Raw genomic sequence first — 19,864 nt, 5'->3', positions numbered from 1 at the left:
CAGCCAATCATCTACAGGGGGAGTCAACGCCCTGTCAATCTGGTCTCCACCACTACTTCAGGTGGTGACAAGATACAATAATACCCCAAAGCTGTGATGTAGGAAGGAGTCAGACAACTGTGTATTCTTCACCATCATGTTCTGTCTAAAGGGCAGGGCGATCACTAGAGGAGGTCCCATGATTGGCAGATGGGATGTCTTGCTGCAATGCTTTAACCCTTTGCAATCCAGTTTTGGATTCAGGGTTTTCTAGGGGTTTTTCTCTTTTTGCCATTATACAATGGCGTCATCTGCTGGCTAGAGCCAGAACTGCGGTATGTGACACGCTAGAGAGGCCCCCGACAACAGAGCAGCCAGTAATATACAATAAGAATACCCTGCCGAACGTCTACCAGCATCAAAGCTGTACAGCCTTCAATCACAATGTCTTCAGATGTCAGACAGTGGGATTGGAAAGGGTTAATGCTGCACTCTTCCAGGTAAGTGACCATGAGGTACAGAGGTGGTCACGGGCAGCAGTGAAAATAAAAAGTGGATAGTATAATGCCCACAAAACATTGCTCCATATTTTTAGTTTAACGGACAACTCCCTTAACCCCTCAACGGGCGTACAGTTACGTCCTTAGGCCGGATCCACACGGACTAGAAAATCTCGCTAGAAAATCATTGCTACAAAACACATGTATGTGAAGCCCATGGTTTCCAATGGGTTCTTTCATATGAGCGATGTTTTGTAGCCTGATAGAACCCATTGGAAACCATGGGCTTCACATAAATGCGTTTTGTAGCAATGATTTTCTAGCGAGAATTTCTAGCCCGTGTGGATCCGGCCTTAAGGTGTTAAATGATAAAACTGCGCCAATAGTCTGCAGGCAGAAAGAAGGATGTTACAGCAGCAGTTCTCTATGTCTAGACTTGTGCAAACTTTGTCATCAGTTGCGTCTTTTTCTGGCAAGAACTGGAGATAATGGAGTTTCGTCTGACACTTTTCCAGACTTCCAAGGAAGCGAAGTATAAATGCTTGTATTTTGAAAGCCGAACAAAAAAGACAGCAGCGAAGCGTTTCGTTATCACAACAGTTCATTTCATCAGGTCTGACAAAGCAATCGGTTCTGATAGCGAAACGCTTCGCCGCTGTCTTTTTGTTCTGCTTTCAAAATACAAGCGTTTATACTTCCCTTGCTTGGATGCCTGGAAAAGTGTCATACAAAACTCCATTATCCCCAGTTTCACCAGTGGTCAGCAGATGGGACCGGACCCAGCAGCCACTGGGGCTTATCCACCCTGCATTAATTTTACTGTCTGTAACACAGAAGTTTCAGTGAGTGATAACGGTACTGGTTACCTGTATACAAACAGGTCCACACAAGGAATGCTTTTTGTTTTACCTTATAGGCAAAAAACTGGCCAGAAACGAGGAATACATGCAAATCCGAGCTTAGAGGTTATGCACGTGGCTGTATTAAATCCTAGTTGTATGGCGCCTTCATATTGCACCTACAGAAGTCTATGGCTCAATACTGTACTTTCATGCATATCTGAAAAAATTTGAAGATAAAAAAAAAAAAAGCCACGTCCAGTCACATGCTGTAGTGCTTTCTGCTCTAGAAGCCTTACTCTTAAGAAAAACCACTTCCGTAGAATAGCGTCATGCGGTGGCACGAGGAGCATGTACGGTTCTAGATTACTGAACCATACGGCGTGAGAGTGGTGGCATACAGGCTCTGCAGCGTGTCTAAGGCTTTACATGGGTCAGGAAGGGTAGCATTTCTCCTTAAGGAGAGCACCCAGGTGGTGTGTGAGGAGACTTAAAAGGCCATCCATGATCCTCTGGGAAATAGGACAATGGGAAGATGGAAGAATACTCTGCAGCGCCAGCTATTGGAAGGCAGAATTCCTGCAAGTCAATGTCAGACCTTTTAAACAAGTCTTGTAAAACTGATGGGGATTTGTAAGCCAAAGTCAGAATAAACATACACAGACAGCTGTTTCAGGTTGATTGCCCCTTGCAGTGTGCCGTAGGTTTCTGGCTTAGCTAGTGAGCGGCCTCTAGACGAGGGTTGGGAAGAATATGGATTCTCCATAAGCAGAGCACTTAGAAGGCGTTTGAGGAGACTCACAAGTTTTGTACAGTCTGAAAGTAATTGAGGCAAACTCACTCCTGGCTGTAAGAAGAATAGGGTCTCTGCAGCTTTCCAGCCTTCATAGGACAGACACATCTTTGTTTACCCACTAAGGGTGAAAATCTGTACAGATGCAATACTTCTAGCAGGGAGCTGGTCTGCCACAATAATAATCAATTGACACAGAAAACTTTGAGAGCAGAATAATCTGCAATCCAGACCGAAGCATACCTACACTGATCCAATGAGGCAAAAATCAAGGCTAAGGAAAAAATGTATGTTTTAATAGGATTTAATAAGTATAAGGATTGCACAGGTTCTAATTTATGAACATAAAAACGTTTTGCTGTATGCAAGCAGAGGTCTGAAGAAGGGTGACAAATTGAAATACAATAAGGAACATAGAAACTGCACCAGACTTTTAGAAGAATCAGTCCAAAACCAAATAACAGTATGCTCAAAACAGAGTTTTCTCCTATAAAGGGTGAATGCAGACGGCCGGGTCAGATTCCGAACTGCAGCTTACTTGTCCGGTGTATTCGCTCTGCAGATGTGCCGGCTGGCACAAAGCCGCACATGCGCAGTGCAGAGTCGGCGTATCAGCGATGACGCTGCAGTGCGAGGCTCGCAATGAAATAGAACATGCTGTGATTTTTTTATCCTGTGAGTTTTCCCACAATCAAGATCGCGGCTGTCTGCCATAGGATCGCATTAGTTTATGCAATCCTATGTAGTGTGCACTGGCAGAAATTCCGCGCGATATCTCGCTGCAGAATTTCTTGCCGTGTACATTCAGCCTAAGCCTCAGCTTGCTGATAACTGTTTAGGCAAACCCTGCCATAAAAATTGCGCCATGAGGATATTTTCCATATATAATGCAATCAACAAGAACGACGTGAAAAAAAATCATATAGAGAAAGAGGAAATGGATACCAGAACTATTACTAAGGAGGGGCAGGCAAAAAAAAAGGCAAATACGAACCTTGTTCCCCAACTTGAACACTTCTTCAAGGTTGTTACAATTAGTGTTGATCATGATCGAGTCTGTGTCGCCATATATGACTTCCAAATTCATCTAAACCATAAAATAAAAAACAAGCAATGTTTAGACTGCAGCAAATATCGACTTTTTATGCACTTCAGTGTGGAACAGGCATTATACAAACATTTTGAAGTTAGAGCTTTTTGACGCATTTCCCAACAGTTTGTACATACACTTCAAGAGCTGGAATTGATCAGACTATCCACAGACAAAATTGGCAGCACATGGAAGAAATATATAGCTGAAGGTGTGACTAAAGGTGAATAAGTGAATAGCCTCTTAGTAACCACCAATATTCAATGATGAAATGAGGAACGAGTGTAAAAATAGTCCATACATTTTAGATCCACCGTAGCTTTAAAATATATATGGATTATACACATATAAATAAATGCGGACACATACAGAAAGAAAAAACACATTTTTATACAATTCCCCCAACATTTTACTGATGAGCATCTATCAACTATAAACCGATAACTGGAGATATTTAGAGCATCAATATAAAAAAAAATTAATACAAATTTTCTTTCCATGCAAGAATTAACACACAAGAGCCAAACCCCAGAAAAAGCGCTCATTTAACGCTCAGAATAGTATATGATGCTGAAACTATTTAGCCGAAGATGAAGGGAGCCAGAAAAACAATCATAATAAACACAACACTGCAGCTCATACAATATAGCGGAACTGCAAGTAAACTCTAATTAACACTGTTGCTAATTTGCTGGAAAGACTCGCATACAGGCTTCAAGCAGCGCTCCATCATATCTGTGTTAGAGAAAGAATGAAGCTATAATCCATTAGGAAGGATTACATTGGTAAATAGGCATCCGAAGAGAACTGCTTTCCGGTTTGTTTGGGTTACAGTTTTGTAGCGCACAACAACTTCGCCAGGTGTGGCCTTTTTTGTTTGGTATGTTTGTTTTTCTTAGGAGATTAAAAGGGGAGAAAAAAAAAAAAGGCAAATGAAACAAATTGATACATAAAAGCCAGTGTACTTACCTTCTGCACCATCTCCTTGGTATGCAGCAGAATCTGGTGGCACAAAACAGAGCATTACCAGAATATCCATACATTTCTAGAAGACGGTGACATGTATTGATTCCTCCACAATGCATACAGCCCACATCTCTGAACAATACTCATAAGACATCATTAAAAGTGGTTTTGTTCCTTGAATGCTAGTATCTTCAAAAGACATCATAAAGAGAATTAGCTTGCTTTTTGAAGGGTGATACAAGTTATATATTATTCTCTTTATGGGGTGATAAATATTATTCTCCATTATTTATAAATCTTACTGTCACATTCTGCAGCTCCGCTCACAGACTGCCCACATATACCAATCTGTCTTGGTATTAAAAGCATCTAGGAAAACCATTTAATGCAGACTGAAGAATAAAAAGGGATATTCTATGGAAAGTGCTTCTTGTCTCCCTTTCCTATGCAGTTTGAAGATACACACCAATCAATCAGCCATAATGTTAACCACATGTCTAATAGTGTATAGGTCCCAAACGTGCTACAAAAACAGCTCTGAGCCATCATGATATGAGGTCCACAAGACCACTGAAGGTTTCTCATGGTATCTAGCACCAAGAGGTTTGCAGCCCGTCCTGTATGTTGTGAGGTGGGGTCTCCATGATAATCAGACCTGGTTTTCCAGCACATCCCATATATATGCTTAACCAGATTCAGACCTGGGGGATTTTGAAGGCCAACTCAACACCTTGAGTTCTTTCTTATGTTCCTCAAACCAGTCGATTAGTGTGGCAGGCCACACCAAGAGGGGATTCCGTTATACAGGAACATACTTGGTCTGCCACTATATTCCGGTAGGCGTTGTGTCACAGTATCATCAGCATAAATACCAGAACCCAGGGTTTCTCAGCAATTTATACTACAGTAGCTCTTCTGTAGGACCATAGCAGGAGGGTTAGCCTTTGCTTCTCACACACATCTAAGAGTCTTGCATGTAATTTCGTTACTCTTCCTTGGACCACTTTTTGGAAGGTACTAACCACTGCATATTGGAAATTCTCTGGCCCAAACATCCAGTCATTCTAGTAAGTAAGTGTGTATAACCCCACGCCAAAAGAATATGCCAAGTAACTGTAACCGTGAGTAGGCCACAGCCCCAGCCTACCAGGATATATAAAATACAAAAGCAATAATGTGCAAACTGTGCACTATACTTAAAAGGTATGCAAAAAAAGAACAATATGATGCCAATGTAGAAAGCACTCACCGAGCGAAGGCAGGTAGAAGACGAGAGCAGAAGGCAATGAGGCTAGGTGACGTCACCCCCAGCACGCAGTTTCAGTGTATGCAGCCGCTACCGGGCAGAGTGGCTGCGTCTCACACGTGTGCTCTGAGCTTCTATCTTAAACTGCTGGTCATTGCCTTCTGCTCTCGTCCTCCACCCACCTTTGCTTGGTGAAGACTTTCTACATTGGTATATTGACCTCCAAAATACTTTCAAAAAACATTTCTATAGATTTTGACTGATAACGAAATTTCAAAACGTGCCCTTTAGACGGTCTTGGAAAAAAATAAAGAACAAGATAGGTTACTTTGTACAATATGGCACAAGCCTGTTATGGCTCACCACAACCTCAGGCCTTTTTCATGAGGAAATAATGGAAGACAATTGAACCCTTCAAAGCACCACTTAGGAATTTAGAAAATGTGGACTGCCAGCAACACAAATTGGTGTTACACTAACAACAGATCAGAAGCATCAAATAATTGCCATCAGTGGGGGTACAAAAATCATCGATGTATAAACGGTCATTTGCCGGCTCTGAAACAACTTCTCCTACCAATGTTTTCAGGCTCTATTCAGAAGTCTACTAGGATCCCCTATCCAGGATTTCATTCCAAGTGCCCAAAAAGCTAGTGTAGCATGCAGACCTCTTTATTTTGTTTTTGTCTGATAGAATGATGGTCACCCAACAGAACCTATTCTAGTCTATGGGTTCCACCAAGTACTGTTGGCATTTGTCATATGACGGGTCCAACACACTCTGTTGGTTTTGAGTTTTTTTCTTGGAATAACAAAACAAAAAAAAAGTCTGAACTTCGAACAGAGTCTTGGGCTTCTTAGAAATCGGTTGCTTCAAGAACTCGCCAAAGTGCAATATGACTGGAATGCATTCCATAAAACACACAATACAGACTAAAGATAAATAGAAAGCACCAATAAACAAAAAAACACCAGGTGCTGAACCAATGAGAACACAGCTTAGGGGGTGCAGAAACACGTAGGTTGTTCAAGCTAAAACTTTGATGGAGAACACAGGGATGTGGGCGACTGATATAAAGCGCAACGTGTTCCTATTCAGAGAACGGGAAAACACAACTGTAAATGATGGCGCAGCTGCCACTAAAGAACTCAAACAAAGGAAATGCAGATAATTGTCTAATAAGAATTTCATAAAACATTTAGCCAGAAACAAACATTTTCTTCCCATTTGTTCTCATTCAAATGTCTCATAGTCTTCTTGCCACAAGTGCCTTCTATAAAATATATACGTCACCCTTATTAGTAGGTAGGCTTGCAGTTTTTTCCTGTGCCTAATTTGAAGTATTGTTACTTGCTGGATGTTGCGCAGATTGATTTATTCAAGAGAACCATATGGGACTGATTGCAAAACAAATCATCACATTCAAAACTATTTATGCTCTAACAAACACCAACATTGTGCCATTTGCTCTATTGTTTGGCTGTGCGATGCCAGTTGCACAACTCAAGCAGGCTGCGGGTTTTTTGTGTTTTTTTTTTACAGCAAATGCAAAATGTGGTGAAACCTGGGTAACCTCAAGCAATATCAGAGGGTGGGGCTCCGAATCTCCTCTAACGTTATTACACTAGAAGTACAACTACCAGCTTCAGGTACTATTTAATGGAAGTCAGTCTTCAGCGCTAGTCTTGCCATCAAAACTACTGGAATCAAAAACAGAAAAACAGACTGCCAGTGTGAACAGCTGATCCGCCTGGATCCTGCTCTCGGCACCTCCGGAAATCAGCCGATTGGACTGGCAAGCTGCAGTCAGATTCACATTTCCTCTGCAGCAGCCACAGTAGTGGAAACGTTGCCATTATAGAACTGCCATCCTGTAATACCAGTATGGCAGAGGGTTCAACAGAACAAGAGCAGTTGCCCGTTTTGGGCCATAGATGTGGTTTCTGCTCCAAGATGTTCATCTGCCCTAATAGGGCATATGAAAAGGGCTTGTGCTCTTGGCACTGCCCCTTTAGTAAAGCCCTGAAGGTAAGAAGTCCCTGGCAGATAAACTTTCAACGATACTTATCAAATTACGAGTAGGAGTTGCATTTCCGTTCCACGATTGTGTCTAAAGTAGTATACAACATGTCGAGTGGCATGACAACAAAACAAAGAAAAAAGAAAAGTTGACCACCATTGTTCAGAGGACCTGGAAAAACCCTAGAAAATGTATATTTCTGGGCCACAGTGTATAAGCAGAATAAAACCCCTGCTCGTTGGAATATAACATTAGGCCATTGTTGTAAATCACATCACAAGTCAGATTTTTTTAAATTATACATATGGCATGAACAGTGAACCAAAAAGCATGAAAACTCTAGCTTAAGAATGAAAAATGGTTATCCATCCTCTTCCGCACAATGCTGAGGTTTATCCTCATTGGCTTCAACATGTAGCTTAGAAGCCATCGGAAAACAATCAACAAGGATAGTTTAAAAAGTAAATCCTCCTCATTAATTAGAGGCATTTAAACAAGTTCCAACACACTTGGCTGGCCATAGGTGGGCTTTAAATGGTCCAGCAGTTGCTATTACAGCAATTCATTTAGCATCAGTGACAGCTTAGGTCTTGCGAATGACAGACACACATCTAATACCATCTAACCTGACAGAGGATCACTTTGAAGTGGCGACAGCTAGCTGCTGAGGGGTTATAAACGGCATGCTAGCTTCATTAATAAGTCAACTTTGCAGTTATCTCATTTCACAGCAACACCTGCATATTCATCTTTTTACATCAATTGGATGATAGAATTTCACCCCCTCCTCCTACTTCGAGTGTATTTAAAAAATGTGCCAACTTAAACTTAAAAAAAAAAAAAATGATAAAAAAAAAAATAAAAATAAACTTTATGCTTAATTTTTTTTTTCCTCCTTAACAAAGTACAGCTGTTGAGAATAATTGTTCAAGATCTTACCCTGTAATGTCAACTGCAGCAGAACAAAGAGTATTTAATTAGCAAATCTATTCAGTAATTCAACACCTATTATATCAAATGCCTTCGTGATTTTATTCAGGATAATTGGCTAAGAGGGTTATTACTGACATTCAGATGGAATTTAAAATTCTTCCACGAGTCGAGTCATAATAGCAGTAATGATCTCCCCAATCAGGAGATTGTGTGTCACACAAGGCTCTCCGGCATAGCAGCAGAGCCCATTTCCTGACTTCTTAATTCCCGGCCTCAGCTCAGTGAGGGCTCTTCATGCCGATATTTCATTCTGTGATGCAGCTTTAATGGGACTCTATTAAAACACGCAGAACAAAAAAGGCGACAATTTTATTCTTTTTTTTTTCTCCCCCATGCCTGCGTGTTAAAGAGTGACAGCACTACCGTCATATCAATCAGCGAAGAGTTTGTGATAGCTGCAATAAAGGTCTATGTGCGGTGGGGGCAGGGGATGTCTGTAATTAAAAACAGCGGGGCATTAGTATACTTTTGCACCCTTTGCCTAAATTAAAACATTGGCAAATCCTTTTTTTTTTTTCCCTGAAAAACTGAAAGCTTCTATGTGGGCTTCTTAGGATTTATGTAGCATGTAGAACCATTCGAAATTGGAAAGTCCTTTTTGACAAGTAATGTTGCAGCATACAGATGGCAGCAAACCGCCTCCATATCAAATAGGCATATAACCAAAATCCTCTAAATTAGCGCGTTCCATAAGCACAACACTACCACATTTATAGGATAGTCAATCTACCCATCCCTATTTACATGTAGCGAAGTTTAATTTGACACAACGCTAACTTTCTGTGCCACGGTTCATTTGCCCTTTCAATAGCTTTTCAATGGCATTTGATTTGTTAGGATGGTAGTAGCTTTTCAATAGTTTGAGATGCGTGATAAGAAAACGTGTTGCATAGAGTTAAAAGGGGCAGCGCCCGCTGGGATACATTAGGGTCGGCGCTGAAGTGCTGCTCCGACCCGGGTGTACTGGCCGAGGCTCGTAATTGTAAGCTTAGCTCCCACTGAAATCAATGGGAGCTGCGCTTGTAACTGCAGGCGCAGCAACCATTGATTTCAATTACATGACGTTGCAGGCGCAGCTTGCATTTATTTGATTGATTGCCATTCCGAGCGCTGGACACCACACCGGGGTCGGAGCAGCGCTTCAGCTCTGACCCTGGTGTAATAATAATAAATCTTTTTTTTGTATAGTGCCAACTTATTCTGCAGCACTTACCCTGGTGTATCCTGGCAGGCGCTGCCTGGATGACCCCTTTAGGTAAACTTGGCTACATCTGTATTAAACGGGTTATCTAGCACTTGGGTAAAGTGCTGCAGCATCTGGACTGTATAGCAGGCATGAATGCATGTATTTTCTAGCAGCTGTGCCAGGTATTGCAGCTCAATCCTATTCACTTAAATGGGACTGAGCTGCAGAAAAGCCACGCGACCAACGGACGGAATGTCACAGGTCAAGGAACCGTCCACAGCACTTCCTGAGTACCACGGCCCCTTCAGATAGCTAATTGTGGGTTTGGGGTGATCCAACCCCCACTGATCTGATACTGCTGACTTAAATATTGATGACCTATCTTTAGGATAAGTCCTGGGAAGCCCCTATAAATACTTGCAGATCTTAATGTGGCCATCCCATAGTGTAGTATTACATGCCTAGTTATACAGGATATTCCGTTCATGACATTCATATTTGCTAACCCCATGAGGTCAAGCACATACTTGGCTCAAATATCCCCATGAAATTACAAGAGAATCTATTGGTCACAGAATGCAGTGACTTCCTTTAGCGCATGGCCTAAATAATGTAAAGCATGTGAAGGGACAGACGGATGTTGGAGTTACTTATGGGTTAAGAGATAGAAATCAGCCAATTACCCAACAACAAAAAAAAAAACTAAAATAATAAGCAAGCTCACCCAGAAAGAAAACCAGGCCCATGCAAAGGCAGTGATATGTAGTATGATTAACCATAGCCCACTATGGGTTCATAGAACAAATACGTATAACATAGTATAGGGCCAAGGGCATGGAAGAGATTAGATTGCTGTACATGGACTAGTTTAATGCAGTGGTGCCTCAACATACCTCAATATTAACTGGTTCTGGGACAACCATTGCATGTTGAAACTATAACTCAGTGGAAAACTTAATAGGATCCGAAACACCAAAACGTCACCCAAATGAAGATTTAAGAGAATTATACCGATAACTAAGGCAGATAAAACAAGTCCTCACAGATAGTGTTTCCCCGAAAATAAGACACGGTCTTTATATTAATTTTGCCCCAAAAGAGGCACAGTGTCTCATTTTCAAGGTGGTGGTGGTGGGGGAGGAGTATAAACTCAACTGGTCCGCAGCGTCCCGCTGCCTTGTGCTGCTGGTCTCCGGTGGCGATGCAGAAGTCTGCAGTGTCCTGCGCGCTGGGATATCCTCTTCTTTCTGGTGACGGGGCTTTAAATACCTCGCCTCCAGCAAAGCAAGCGCTGTGATTGGATTGAGAACCAGCCAATCACAGCTGGCGCTCGATGAGTCAATCACAGCCATTCAGTGATGTCATTCATTGAATAGCTGTTAATGATCGAGCGCAGAGTCTGATTGACTGGTGCTTGATCCAATCACAGCGCTTGTTTTACTGGAGGCGGGGTATTCAAAGCCCCGTCACCAGAAAGAGAATTTCTCAGCACAGAGGACACTGCAGCTTGCAGCAGCGCTGAAGACCATTGCGAGGGACTCAGATGCCGTGGGCCAGGTTAATTTTTAATTTTTTTCCCCCCATGTACTTTAGCTAGGGCTTATTTTCAGGGAGGGCTTATATTTTAAAGTAGCCGCAAAAAACGGTTTAAGGCTTACTTTCATGGAAAACCGGTAACAGTCATAGAGCTGCTGGAAGCTGTAAATCACTTTCTATGGTGAGTACTGGAGCTTCTTCAGAGACCTGTACAGTACACCAATAAAATAACAGAACCGATGGCACCCGGTGTCCGAAGCATCAGCTCCTCTTGACACAGGAAAAAGACCGTAGAGAACATGTAGTGCGTTGTACTGTAGAGAGAAGCTACTGGACAGCCAACAAACGCCTGCACTTCAGTAATACAGAAAATTTCATTTTCCTTGGATCCAAAAATCGATTGCAACGGGCAATCTGGACCTGAGATCAATAGATGGATTACACTTGGCAGGAATGCAATGCAAGGAATAGAAACTATCTGGAAAAGCAAGGATATTAGCAATGCAACAAAAACCAGACTGGTCAATGCATTAGTCTTTCCCATAACGACGCATGGTTGCGAAAGTTGGACGTTCAGAAAAAACAGAAGGAAAATTGATGTGGAGACGAATGCTACCTCGGACTGCCAAGACAACAAGGTAGTGTTGGATGATTTTGCCCTCTAGTGACATTTTCGGTTTGATGTGATCTAACAGCGGCTCTTTTTTTGGACATGTGATACATACTAACTCAGTGGAAACAGTACTGATGCTTGGCAAAGCCAGTGAAAAGAGAAGATCAGAACAACAAACAAGATGGGTAGATACAAATTAAGGCCACCACCATGTCAACCGCGGGACTGAAAGAAGCCGTGAAAGACAGGAATGTGACTGAGGGTCGGATGCGACTGAACAGATAACCATCATATTATATAATAAAATAAATAAGAGTTATTGATTTTCAGATACAAAAATGAGTGGAAACTTATTTGCTAGGTTTGTTTATTTGTTTGACAAATGTTTACAACACTTTGATTGAACGGAAAATCGCAATCGACTTCCGCTCATGGAGAAGAAATGGAGTTTTGCCATTGAATACTATGGGCTGTATTTGCCACCCACCATGGACTCTGCAATGCAAATACGCCCACGTGCAGGAGGCCTCATTCCGCAGAGGCTTCAAGTAATTTATTAATTAACCCCCACCAAGCTGGATACTCATTTTACCAAGTCAAACCTGGACCATACAGGGATTGAACTCACAACCTTCAGGTCGTGGGCAAGAGCTTGGGAATTAGCTGCCTTAGCACTCTGCGCCACACGATATTTCTAAAGATTCCCCCTACGAGGGGTAAATTGCAGCTTTTTATTGTGTATAAATATATAAAAACCAGATACAACCTTATGAAACTAAAACCTATTCACACATGCTGACCACAGACAGGATACAGATCCCCAACACACCACAAAACTATAATATGTCTGGGACATGCACACACTCTACATCTTGTATTATGCACCATGTCCCATTGGGAGGCTTTATGATGGAGAAACATGTCAAAAACAAAGCAAGGAGGAGATCTCATTGCCGCGCAAAGGCCATTTACTGTGGGTGAGCATTTCAGAACATATAAAAGGTTATTATATTAAAAAGGCAAATAAAGAATTTGGGAAAGAAAGTTAAATTTATGACCTTCTGTGATGCTCTCAACACAGGCCTGAATAACTCAGGGTTTCATGGCAGAGTGGGCTAATTGGGAGATACAGAGATAGCTCAGAGGCCTGGTACCCCTGTAACATCAATTTAAAGACCATAAACCGGTCACATCCTTATCAGTGGACTAATTAGGTATTTACTCCTTCTATCCTGTTCTGTTATCCTCTTAAATGGGAATGAATCACACCACATCTGTGCCCTTTTATGTCTGTCAATATACCCAAAAAGTTTAGAAAGCTTGCTGTAACATCTTTTTGTTAGGCATTATAGGTAACAGACCTATAACATTTTGTTTATTATACGGCAATCACATTTTAGCCACATCAATCACCACTAATGCTGCATTTAGCTGTAACAATGATCCTTCAAAAAAAAAAAAGTTTAGTAGAAAGTTAGCGATGATCATTCGGTTTAAACGTGAGCTAATGACTGAGCGAGAATAGTTCACTTTTTGCCGATAAGTGAATGAGCCAACAATGATTTTCATTTGGCTGAAACTGATCGTTGCGTTTAAGCGGTGACGTCACTCGCTCGTTCAAACGGGGCATTAGGCTTCACCAGGAACAGATATAGCCAAGGAAAGGATAGGAGAAGAAGTATTCACACATGGACAATGTTAGAGGAGGTGGCAAGATAGCATTTAAACAATTTTACTGTGTACAAACTAGTGGATCATGTGACTGAAGCAAAGGAGGCCATCCCCAGAATTGAAGTTCCCAGCAATTCAATTTTCGTAGAATGCGTTCTAATGAATACCCCACTGCTGTGTACGGTGCTGCTTTTTATCTACTAAATGAAAGCTTTTTGTAAAGCCCCACTTCATCCGGTACGATTCCCCTGTCAAAAACGGTTCAGATACTTCAGAAGTACATGTACATCTGAAGGACTGCTGTTTTTCGTCTATTGCATTTTATCACGAAGGCTGTCAAAAGTTATAGTTTCCCATTCATAATAAATCATTCAAAAAAAGGACTTTTGTCGTAAAAGGGAATTTTTGTCGTAAAGAGAACTAAAAACTAGTGATCACTTGAGTCATTAGTTGCACTACAATAGCTGTACTATAAGTAGGAGCCACATTCACATCTGTTTGTGGCTCCACTCAAAGCCTCTAGCACAGATTTGGTATAGAATAGCGACCAATATAATGCAGCTTGCTATGCCATTTCAGCCAGGAAAATGCCAGACGGAATAATGGAAGTTGGAGTCAATGAGTTGCTTTGGTGTGGTTTGATGCAGTCATAGTTGGTGATTAGGGATGAGCGAGTATACTCGCTAAGGCACTACTCGCTCGAGTAATGTGCCTTAGCCGAGTATCTCCCCGCTCGTCCCGAAAGATTCGGGTGCCTCCGCGGGGCGGGGAGCTGCGGGGGAGAGCTCGGAGGAATGGAGGGGAGATCTCTCTCTCCCTCTCTCCCGCCCGCTCTGCCCCGCTCCCCGCCGCAACTCACCTGTCAGCTGCGGCGGCCCCCGAATCTTTAGAGACGAGCGGGGAGATACTCGGCTAAGGCACATTACTCGAGCGAGTAGTGCCTTAGCGAGTATACTCGCTCATCTCTATTGGTGATCCATTCCTACAGGGATTCGGCTTTCCTGCTGCCATAAGGGAGCAGGAAACTGGAAATCCTATGTGTAGCCCAATCACAGATGTGAACGTGGCCTACACGTCACATGCCTAATTAACAAGGAAGAAAGTGAAACGTTATTAACTTTTTGATCCACTGGTGAAACAAATTTACTTGGTAAGTTTAAAGGAACATTATATAAGATAAAAGGAAGAAAAGAAAAAAATAAATACAAAATAGGTGGTATTAGTTGAATGTGACCGAGGCACAAAACCAAGGACGGCCCGTATTAAAGATCAGATACATTCCTCTTAGCTGCTTAATACCGCCTTCAGAGAAGATAGTTACTAATGAGCAAATTGTTTTCTCCAAACAGTCAATTAAATTCTGCGAAGGCCACTACAAGCGATAAACAACGAAGGATAGAAGACCCTCCAAAAAGGGTCACTTTATACACTGCTAATCCCTGAAACCCTTAACTATGCTTCGTGGTGGGAACAAGAAAATGACTTAAAAATACAGCCAACACATATGCACTGCGATACGTGTGAGCATTTACAGGAGCACAGACTGTTCTCTACTTGTTTCCAATGCCACAAAAACATTTCAAACACAGCAAAAGGGACAGAGGAGACAGGTCAGCCAATAAAGGCAGCACATCGATGGATGCATAATAGTAAAAACAAGGCCATCGTCAAACACAAGGGCGCTTTTTAGTTAAAATTTTAGTTTTCACAAGAAAAAAAAATTCAATCTATAAATTTTCTTTTATACATAAAATAAAAGTTAACTCCAGCTTTTACTGAGGTTTTTCAAAATTTCCATTATTAGAAAGCGAGGAGTTCAGTCTTTGGGAGCCAGCCCCGTCCGTCTAGCAGCAGGAAGAGGCAGAGGGGCTACACCGCTTTATCTCCTTGGATTAACACATATAGGACTGTGTTACTTAATGCACGGTCGGACGGAGTGATTAGAGTTCAAAAAACTAATCGCTAGATCATTCGAATTTGAAAGATCATCGTTCAGTGTAAAAGCAACCAACGAATCGGTTCACTTATCGTTTATTACATGCAGGCATGAAAATCATCGCTGTCTTGTTCGATACTGGTTCGGCTTGAATACTGATAGTTCGGTCATTCTCAGTCACTTATACAGCAAATGTGAACAACTGAACAATTTAGCGACTGAATGATTTATCTGCCTGTAGAAACTCTGACCTCGTTCACTGGTTCAAACCATAAATAGTGCTGTCTAAAAGGGCCCTTCGGCTCTATACACACGGCATGCAAGCTTTGTCAGAGTTATAAGATTACGCCATGTTTCTCCAACGGACAGCTCTAAGGTTATAGTGCCATGTATGTCATGCGCAAAGCCCAGAAACAATATGCACCGACCTTATTTAGGCCGAGGAGCACTGCGCGACGCCCCTCCCAGCATGGTCCCACAGACTCTCCTCTTTATCATTAGTATATATAGGGATTATTAAACGCAAACAGGTCGGTTGTTCTGTTAGAGCCTAAACAATTGAAATTTCCTATAATGAAGCCTTATTTCTGGTATACAAGACAATAGAGGTTAATATACAGTCTTGGAAAAAAAAAAACTATTTGAGACTCACAACAGAAAAAACTGAACATAACTTAAGTCCTCACAAACTAGAATGAGGGGTCGTTCCTGCTATTGTTTAACCCCTTAACGACCGCCCCATCGGGAAACTACGTCCTCAGTAAGTGGGCCTTAATCCTAGAGGACGTAGTTTTATGCATCCTCTTTGGATTGATGCCCACTGGCCTGAGGACGTGACAGCTCTATGCTGTCGGTGCCCGCAGGTAGCCGACAGCATGGAGCTGTCATCCCAGGATGCGGGCAGTCCCCCCCGGCATTGCGATCGGCGCTATAAAATGAATAGCGCCGATCGCAAAAAAGTAAATAAAACAGTGTAAAAAAGTAGTAATTCAGCTGCTATGATGGATCGGATCCATCACGGCAGCTGAAAATACTCACACGGCTTGTCGGCGGTGTCCCCCGGAGATCTGGTCCTCCCGGACCCGCCGGCGGCCTTCTGCGCATGCGCGCCAGCCGATGACGTCACGCGCACGCGCAGAAGCCCGGGTGTCCCCGGCAAATTTAAAATCTCCTGGCTCCCGGGCCCGCGATCACCGCTATCCATTGTGATAGCGGTGATCGCGAAAAAGTTGAAAAAGTAAAAACAAAAGTAAAGTTTCACCTCCCCTCATGGATCGGATCCATGAGGGGAGGTGAAGATACTCACCCCCGGTCCTCTGCGATGTCCTGGGACCCGAAATCCCCGTCTGCGCATGCGCGCCCGATGATTGACATCGGGCGCGTGCACAGAGGGGCTCGAGCCCCGGAGAATTCAAAATTGCTCTGCTCCTGGCTGCCATGTGTAGCCAAGAGCAGAGGGATGTCACCAGGGACATGATCACTGTCATCCAATGGATGACAGTGATCATGTAAAGTAAAAAAAAAGTGCAAAAAGTAAAAAAAATAAAATAAAAAAAGGGGTAAAAGGTAAAAAAAAAAATAGTGCAAAAAGTAAAAAAAAAAAAGTTTTAAAAAGTTTTAAAAAAGTTAAAAAAAGCTTGTGTTTCATCTCCCCCACGGATCATATCCGTGAGGGAGGATGAAATGACGTACCTAAGGCCCGCGGATTTATCCGCGGACCTCACCCCAGCTTCTGCGCACGCGCCCGTCGCCAATGTGGCAGGCGCATGCGCACAAGCCGTGGTTTTTTAAAATCTCCCTGCTCCTGGCTACAAAACTTAGCCGAGAGCCTGGAGATTTCACGGAGAGCCCCGGTGAGCGGTTCCTGATCACGTGTTCGCCGTTATCCAAAGAATAATGGCGATCACGTAAAAGTAAAAAAAAGGTGAAGCTTCATCTCCCCTCACCGATGCGATCGGTGAGAGGAGATAAAACTTTTTACCAGAGGCCTCCATATTTGCACCCCGACGCAATCTTCTTCCGTGAACTTTCCCGTATTCTGCGCATGCGACCGCCGGCAAAACACCGGACACATGCGCAGGAGTCGAGGAGCCCAGGAAACTTAATATCTCCTTGCTCTCGGCGACCAACGGTCACCGAGAGCCTGAAGCAGTGACGGGTGGCCTCGTTGAGCGGTCCCCGGACACGTGAAAAAATGGTAGCGATCTCCCTTTGGCCGGTCTCACATGACCGGATAGGAATTACGGATTCCGCATGCGTTTGATTAGCGGTAATACGCAGATCAATCGCATTGGATTACACAATTCCGCTCACATTAGCGGGTTGGAATTGTGTAATCCACTTGCAGAAAAGAGAACGCAGCAGGTTCTATTTTACCGCGGATATCCGCAACATAGAGCCCATTGTGCTCCGTGGTCATGGATATACCTGCAGCCCATATGCAACTACGTTGTATACAGGCTGTGGGTACCCGCGTCATCGCTAAGCGACGGTGCGGGAAATACAAACAAAAAAAAAAAAGTGTACTGCGCATGACCGCCCGTGTAAGTACGCAGTTATGCGCAGTACATTACGTGGTCGTACGCAGGGTCACAGCCGGGCTCACAGCTGGGATCCGCTGCGGGCCTCCACAAGCAGATTCCACCTACGGCTGCCTGAGCCCGGCGTTATTCAGATCGCTACCTGTAATACGCAATTTACAAGAAGCCCCGGGAACGCTCGCCTTCCTGCAGTTCCAGGAGCAGCTTGTTGAGCGTCTTCTGTGTGAGACCGCCGCACCTCATCAAGCTTACGGAGACTCACAGAACGCCACTTTTTACACCCCATCCCCGCCACTGAGGTCAAAAAATGACCCCCAAAAAGCATGAGAGGAGGGGGGATACCCGATTTTATTGCCCTATGTGCCCATCCCAACCAGCCTCCATAATTACCCGTCTTTGGAAATACTACACAGTTCACATTATTACTTTTATCTAAGATTTGGGGAACGCCGAAAAGGGCGTGGGGGGGGGGGATTTTAGGTAGTCAATTTTTATTCCGTACAAATGAGCAATGGGGCCTGGAATGTATTCAGTTGTGCCCTGCAATCCAACGGGTGTTCCCTGCATTATAGACCTAGCCATGTGTCCTGTAAGTAGATTAGGGCCACAATGGGTATGTTTTTGAACACGGGACAAACGGGGGTATCCATTTGGGGGTGAACGTCTTCATTCCTATGTACACTGTACAAAAAAAAAAGTTTTTAAATTGACAAAATTGCCAAAAAAATGAAAATCGTAATTTTTTCCTTCTGCTTTGCTGAAATTTAGTCAAATACTGTGGGGTCAAAATACGCAGTACACCCCTAGATGAATTCGTTAAGGGGTCTAGTTTTTAAAATGGGGATATTTGTGGGGGTTCTTTATAGTTTTGGACGCTCAATGGCTCTACAAGTGGGCAATGGGGCCTGGAATTTATTCCGTTGTACCCTAAAATCCAACGGGTGCTCCTTCCATTATAGGCCTAGCCATGCGTCCTTTAAGTAGATTAGGGCCACAAGGGGTATGGTTCTGAACACAGGACAAACAGGGGTATCAATTTTGGGGTGAAAGTCTTCATCCCTATGTGTGCTGTACAAAAAAAACAGTTTTTAAATTGATACAACTGCCAAAAAAATGAAAATTGTAATTTTTTTCCTACTGCTTTGCTTAGATTTATTCAAAAATTGTAGGGTAAAAATACACAGTACACCCCTAGATTAATTCGTTAGGGGGTCTAGTTTTCAAAATGGGATCATTTGTGGGGGTTCTCTGTCGTTTTGGCCGCTCAAGGGCTCTACAAGAGGGCAATGGGGCCTAAATCACCCTTATGCTAAATTTCTGTTCTGAAAGCCACCAACTACTCCTTTCATTTTGGGCCCCGTTGTGCATCCAGACAAAAGATTAGGGCCACAATGGGTATGTCTCTGAATACGTGAGAAACAGGGGTATCCACTTTGGGGTGCAAGTCTTCATTCATGTGTGTGCTGTACCAAAAAAGCAGTTTTTAAAACGACAGAATTGCCAAAAAAAACGAAAATCACAATTTTTTCCTTTTGCTTTGCTTCAATTCATTCAAAAATGGTCAGTACACCTCTAGATAAATTCGTTAAGGGGTCTAGTTTTCAAAATGGGGTCACTTGTGGGGGTTCTCTTTGGTTTTGGCCACTCAAGAGCTCTACAAAAGTGCTATGGGGCCTAAAACGCCTTCAAGCAAAATTTATGTTCTGAAAGACACCGACTACTCCTTTCATTTTGGCTCCCGTTATGCATCCAGACATAAGATTAGGGCCACAATGGGTATATTTCTGAACATGGGAGAAACGGGGGTATCCATTTTGGTGTGTAAATCCTCATTTTCATGGGCTCTATAGGAAAACCATATGTCTTTAAAATGACATATTTGCAAAAATATGAAAATTTTATTTTTTCTCCCCTAAATTGAACTAATTCCTGAAAAAAACTGGTGGGGTCAAAAT

The 19,864-nt window shown here is 42.8% G+C and overlaps 1 protein-coding gene across 1 annotated transcript in view; it reads right to left on the bottom strand.

Moving 5' to 3' along the window:
• The window catches only part of POLA1 (DNA polymerase alpha 1, catalytic subunit), a 278,247-nt gene that overhangs the window by 158,324 nt on the left and 100,059 nt on the right, over positions 1-19,864 (bottom strand). The window contains exons 26-27 of the mRNA XM_066599857.1: positions 4,171-4,203; positions 3,106-3,198 (exon numbers count right to left, since the gene is read on the bottom strand). Coding sequence (XP_066455954.1) covers positions 3,106-3,198; positions 4,171-4,203 — 126 coding nt within the window. The remainder of the gene's footprint in view (positions 1-3,105; positions 3,199-4,170; positions 4,204-19,864) is intronic.

Source organism: Eleutherodactylus coqui, chromosome 4 (genome assembly GCF_035609145.1).
Source record: "Eleutherodactylus coqui strain aEleCoq1 chromosome 4, aEleCoq1.hap1, whole genome shotgun sequence".
NCBI classification, from domain to species: Eukaryota; Metazoa; Chordata; class Amphibia; order Anura; family Eleutherodactylidae; genus Eleutherodactylus; species Eleutherodactylus coqui.
This window is presented reverse-complemented; position numbering and strand designations above follow the sequence as displayed.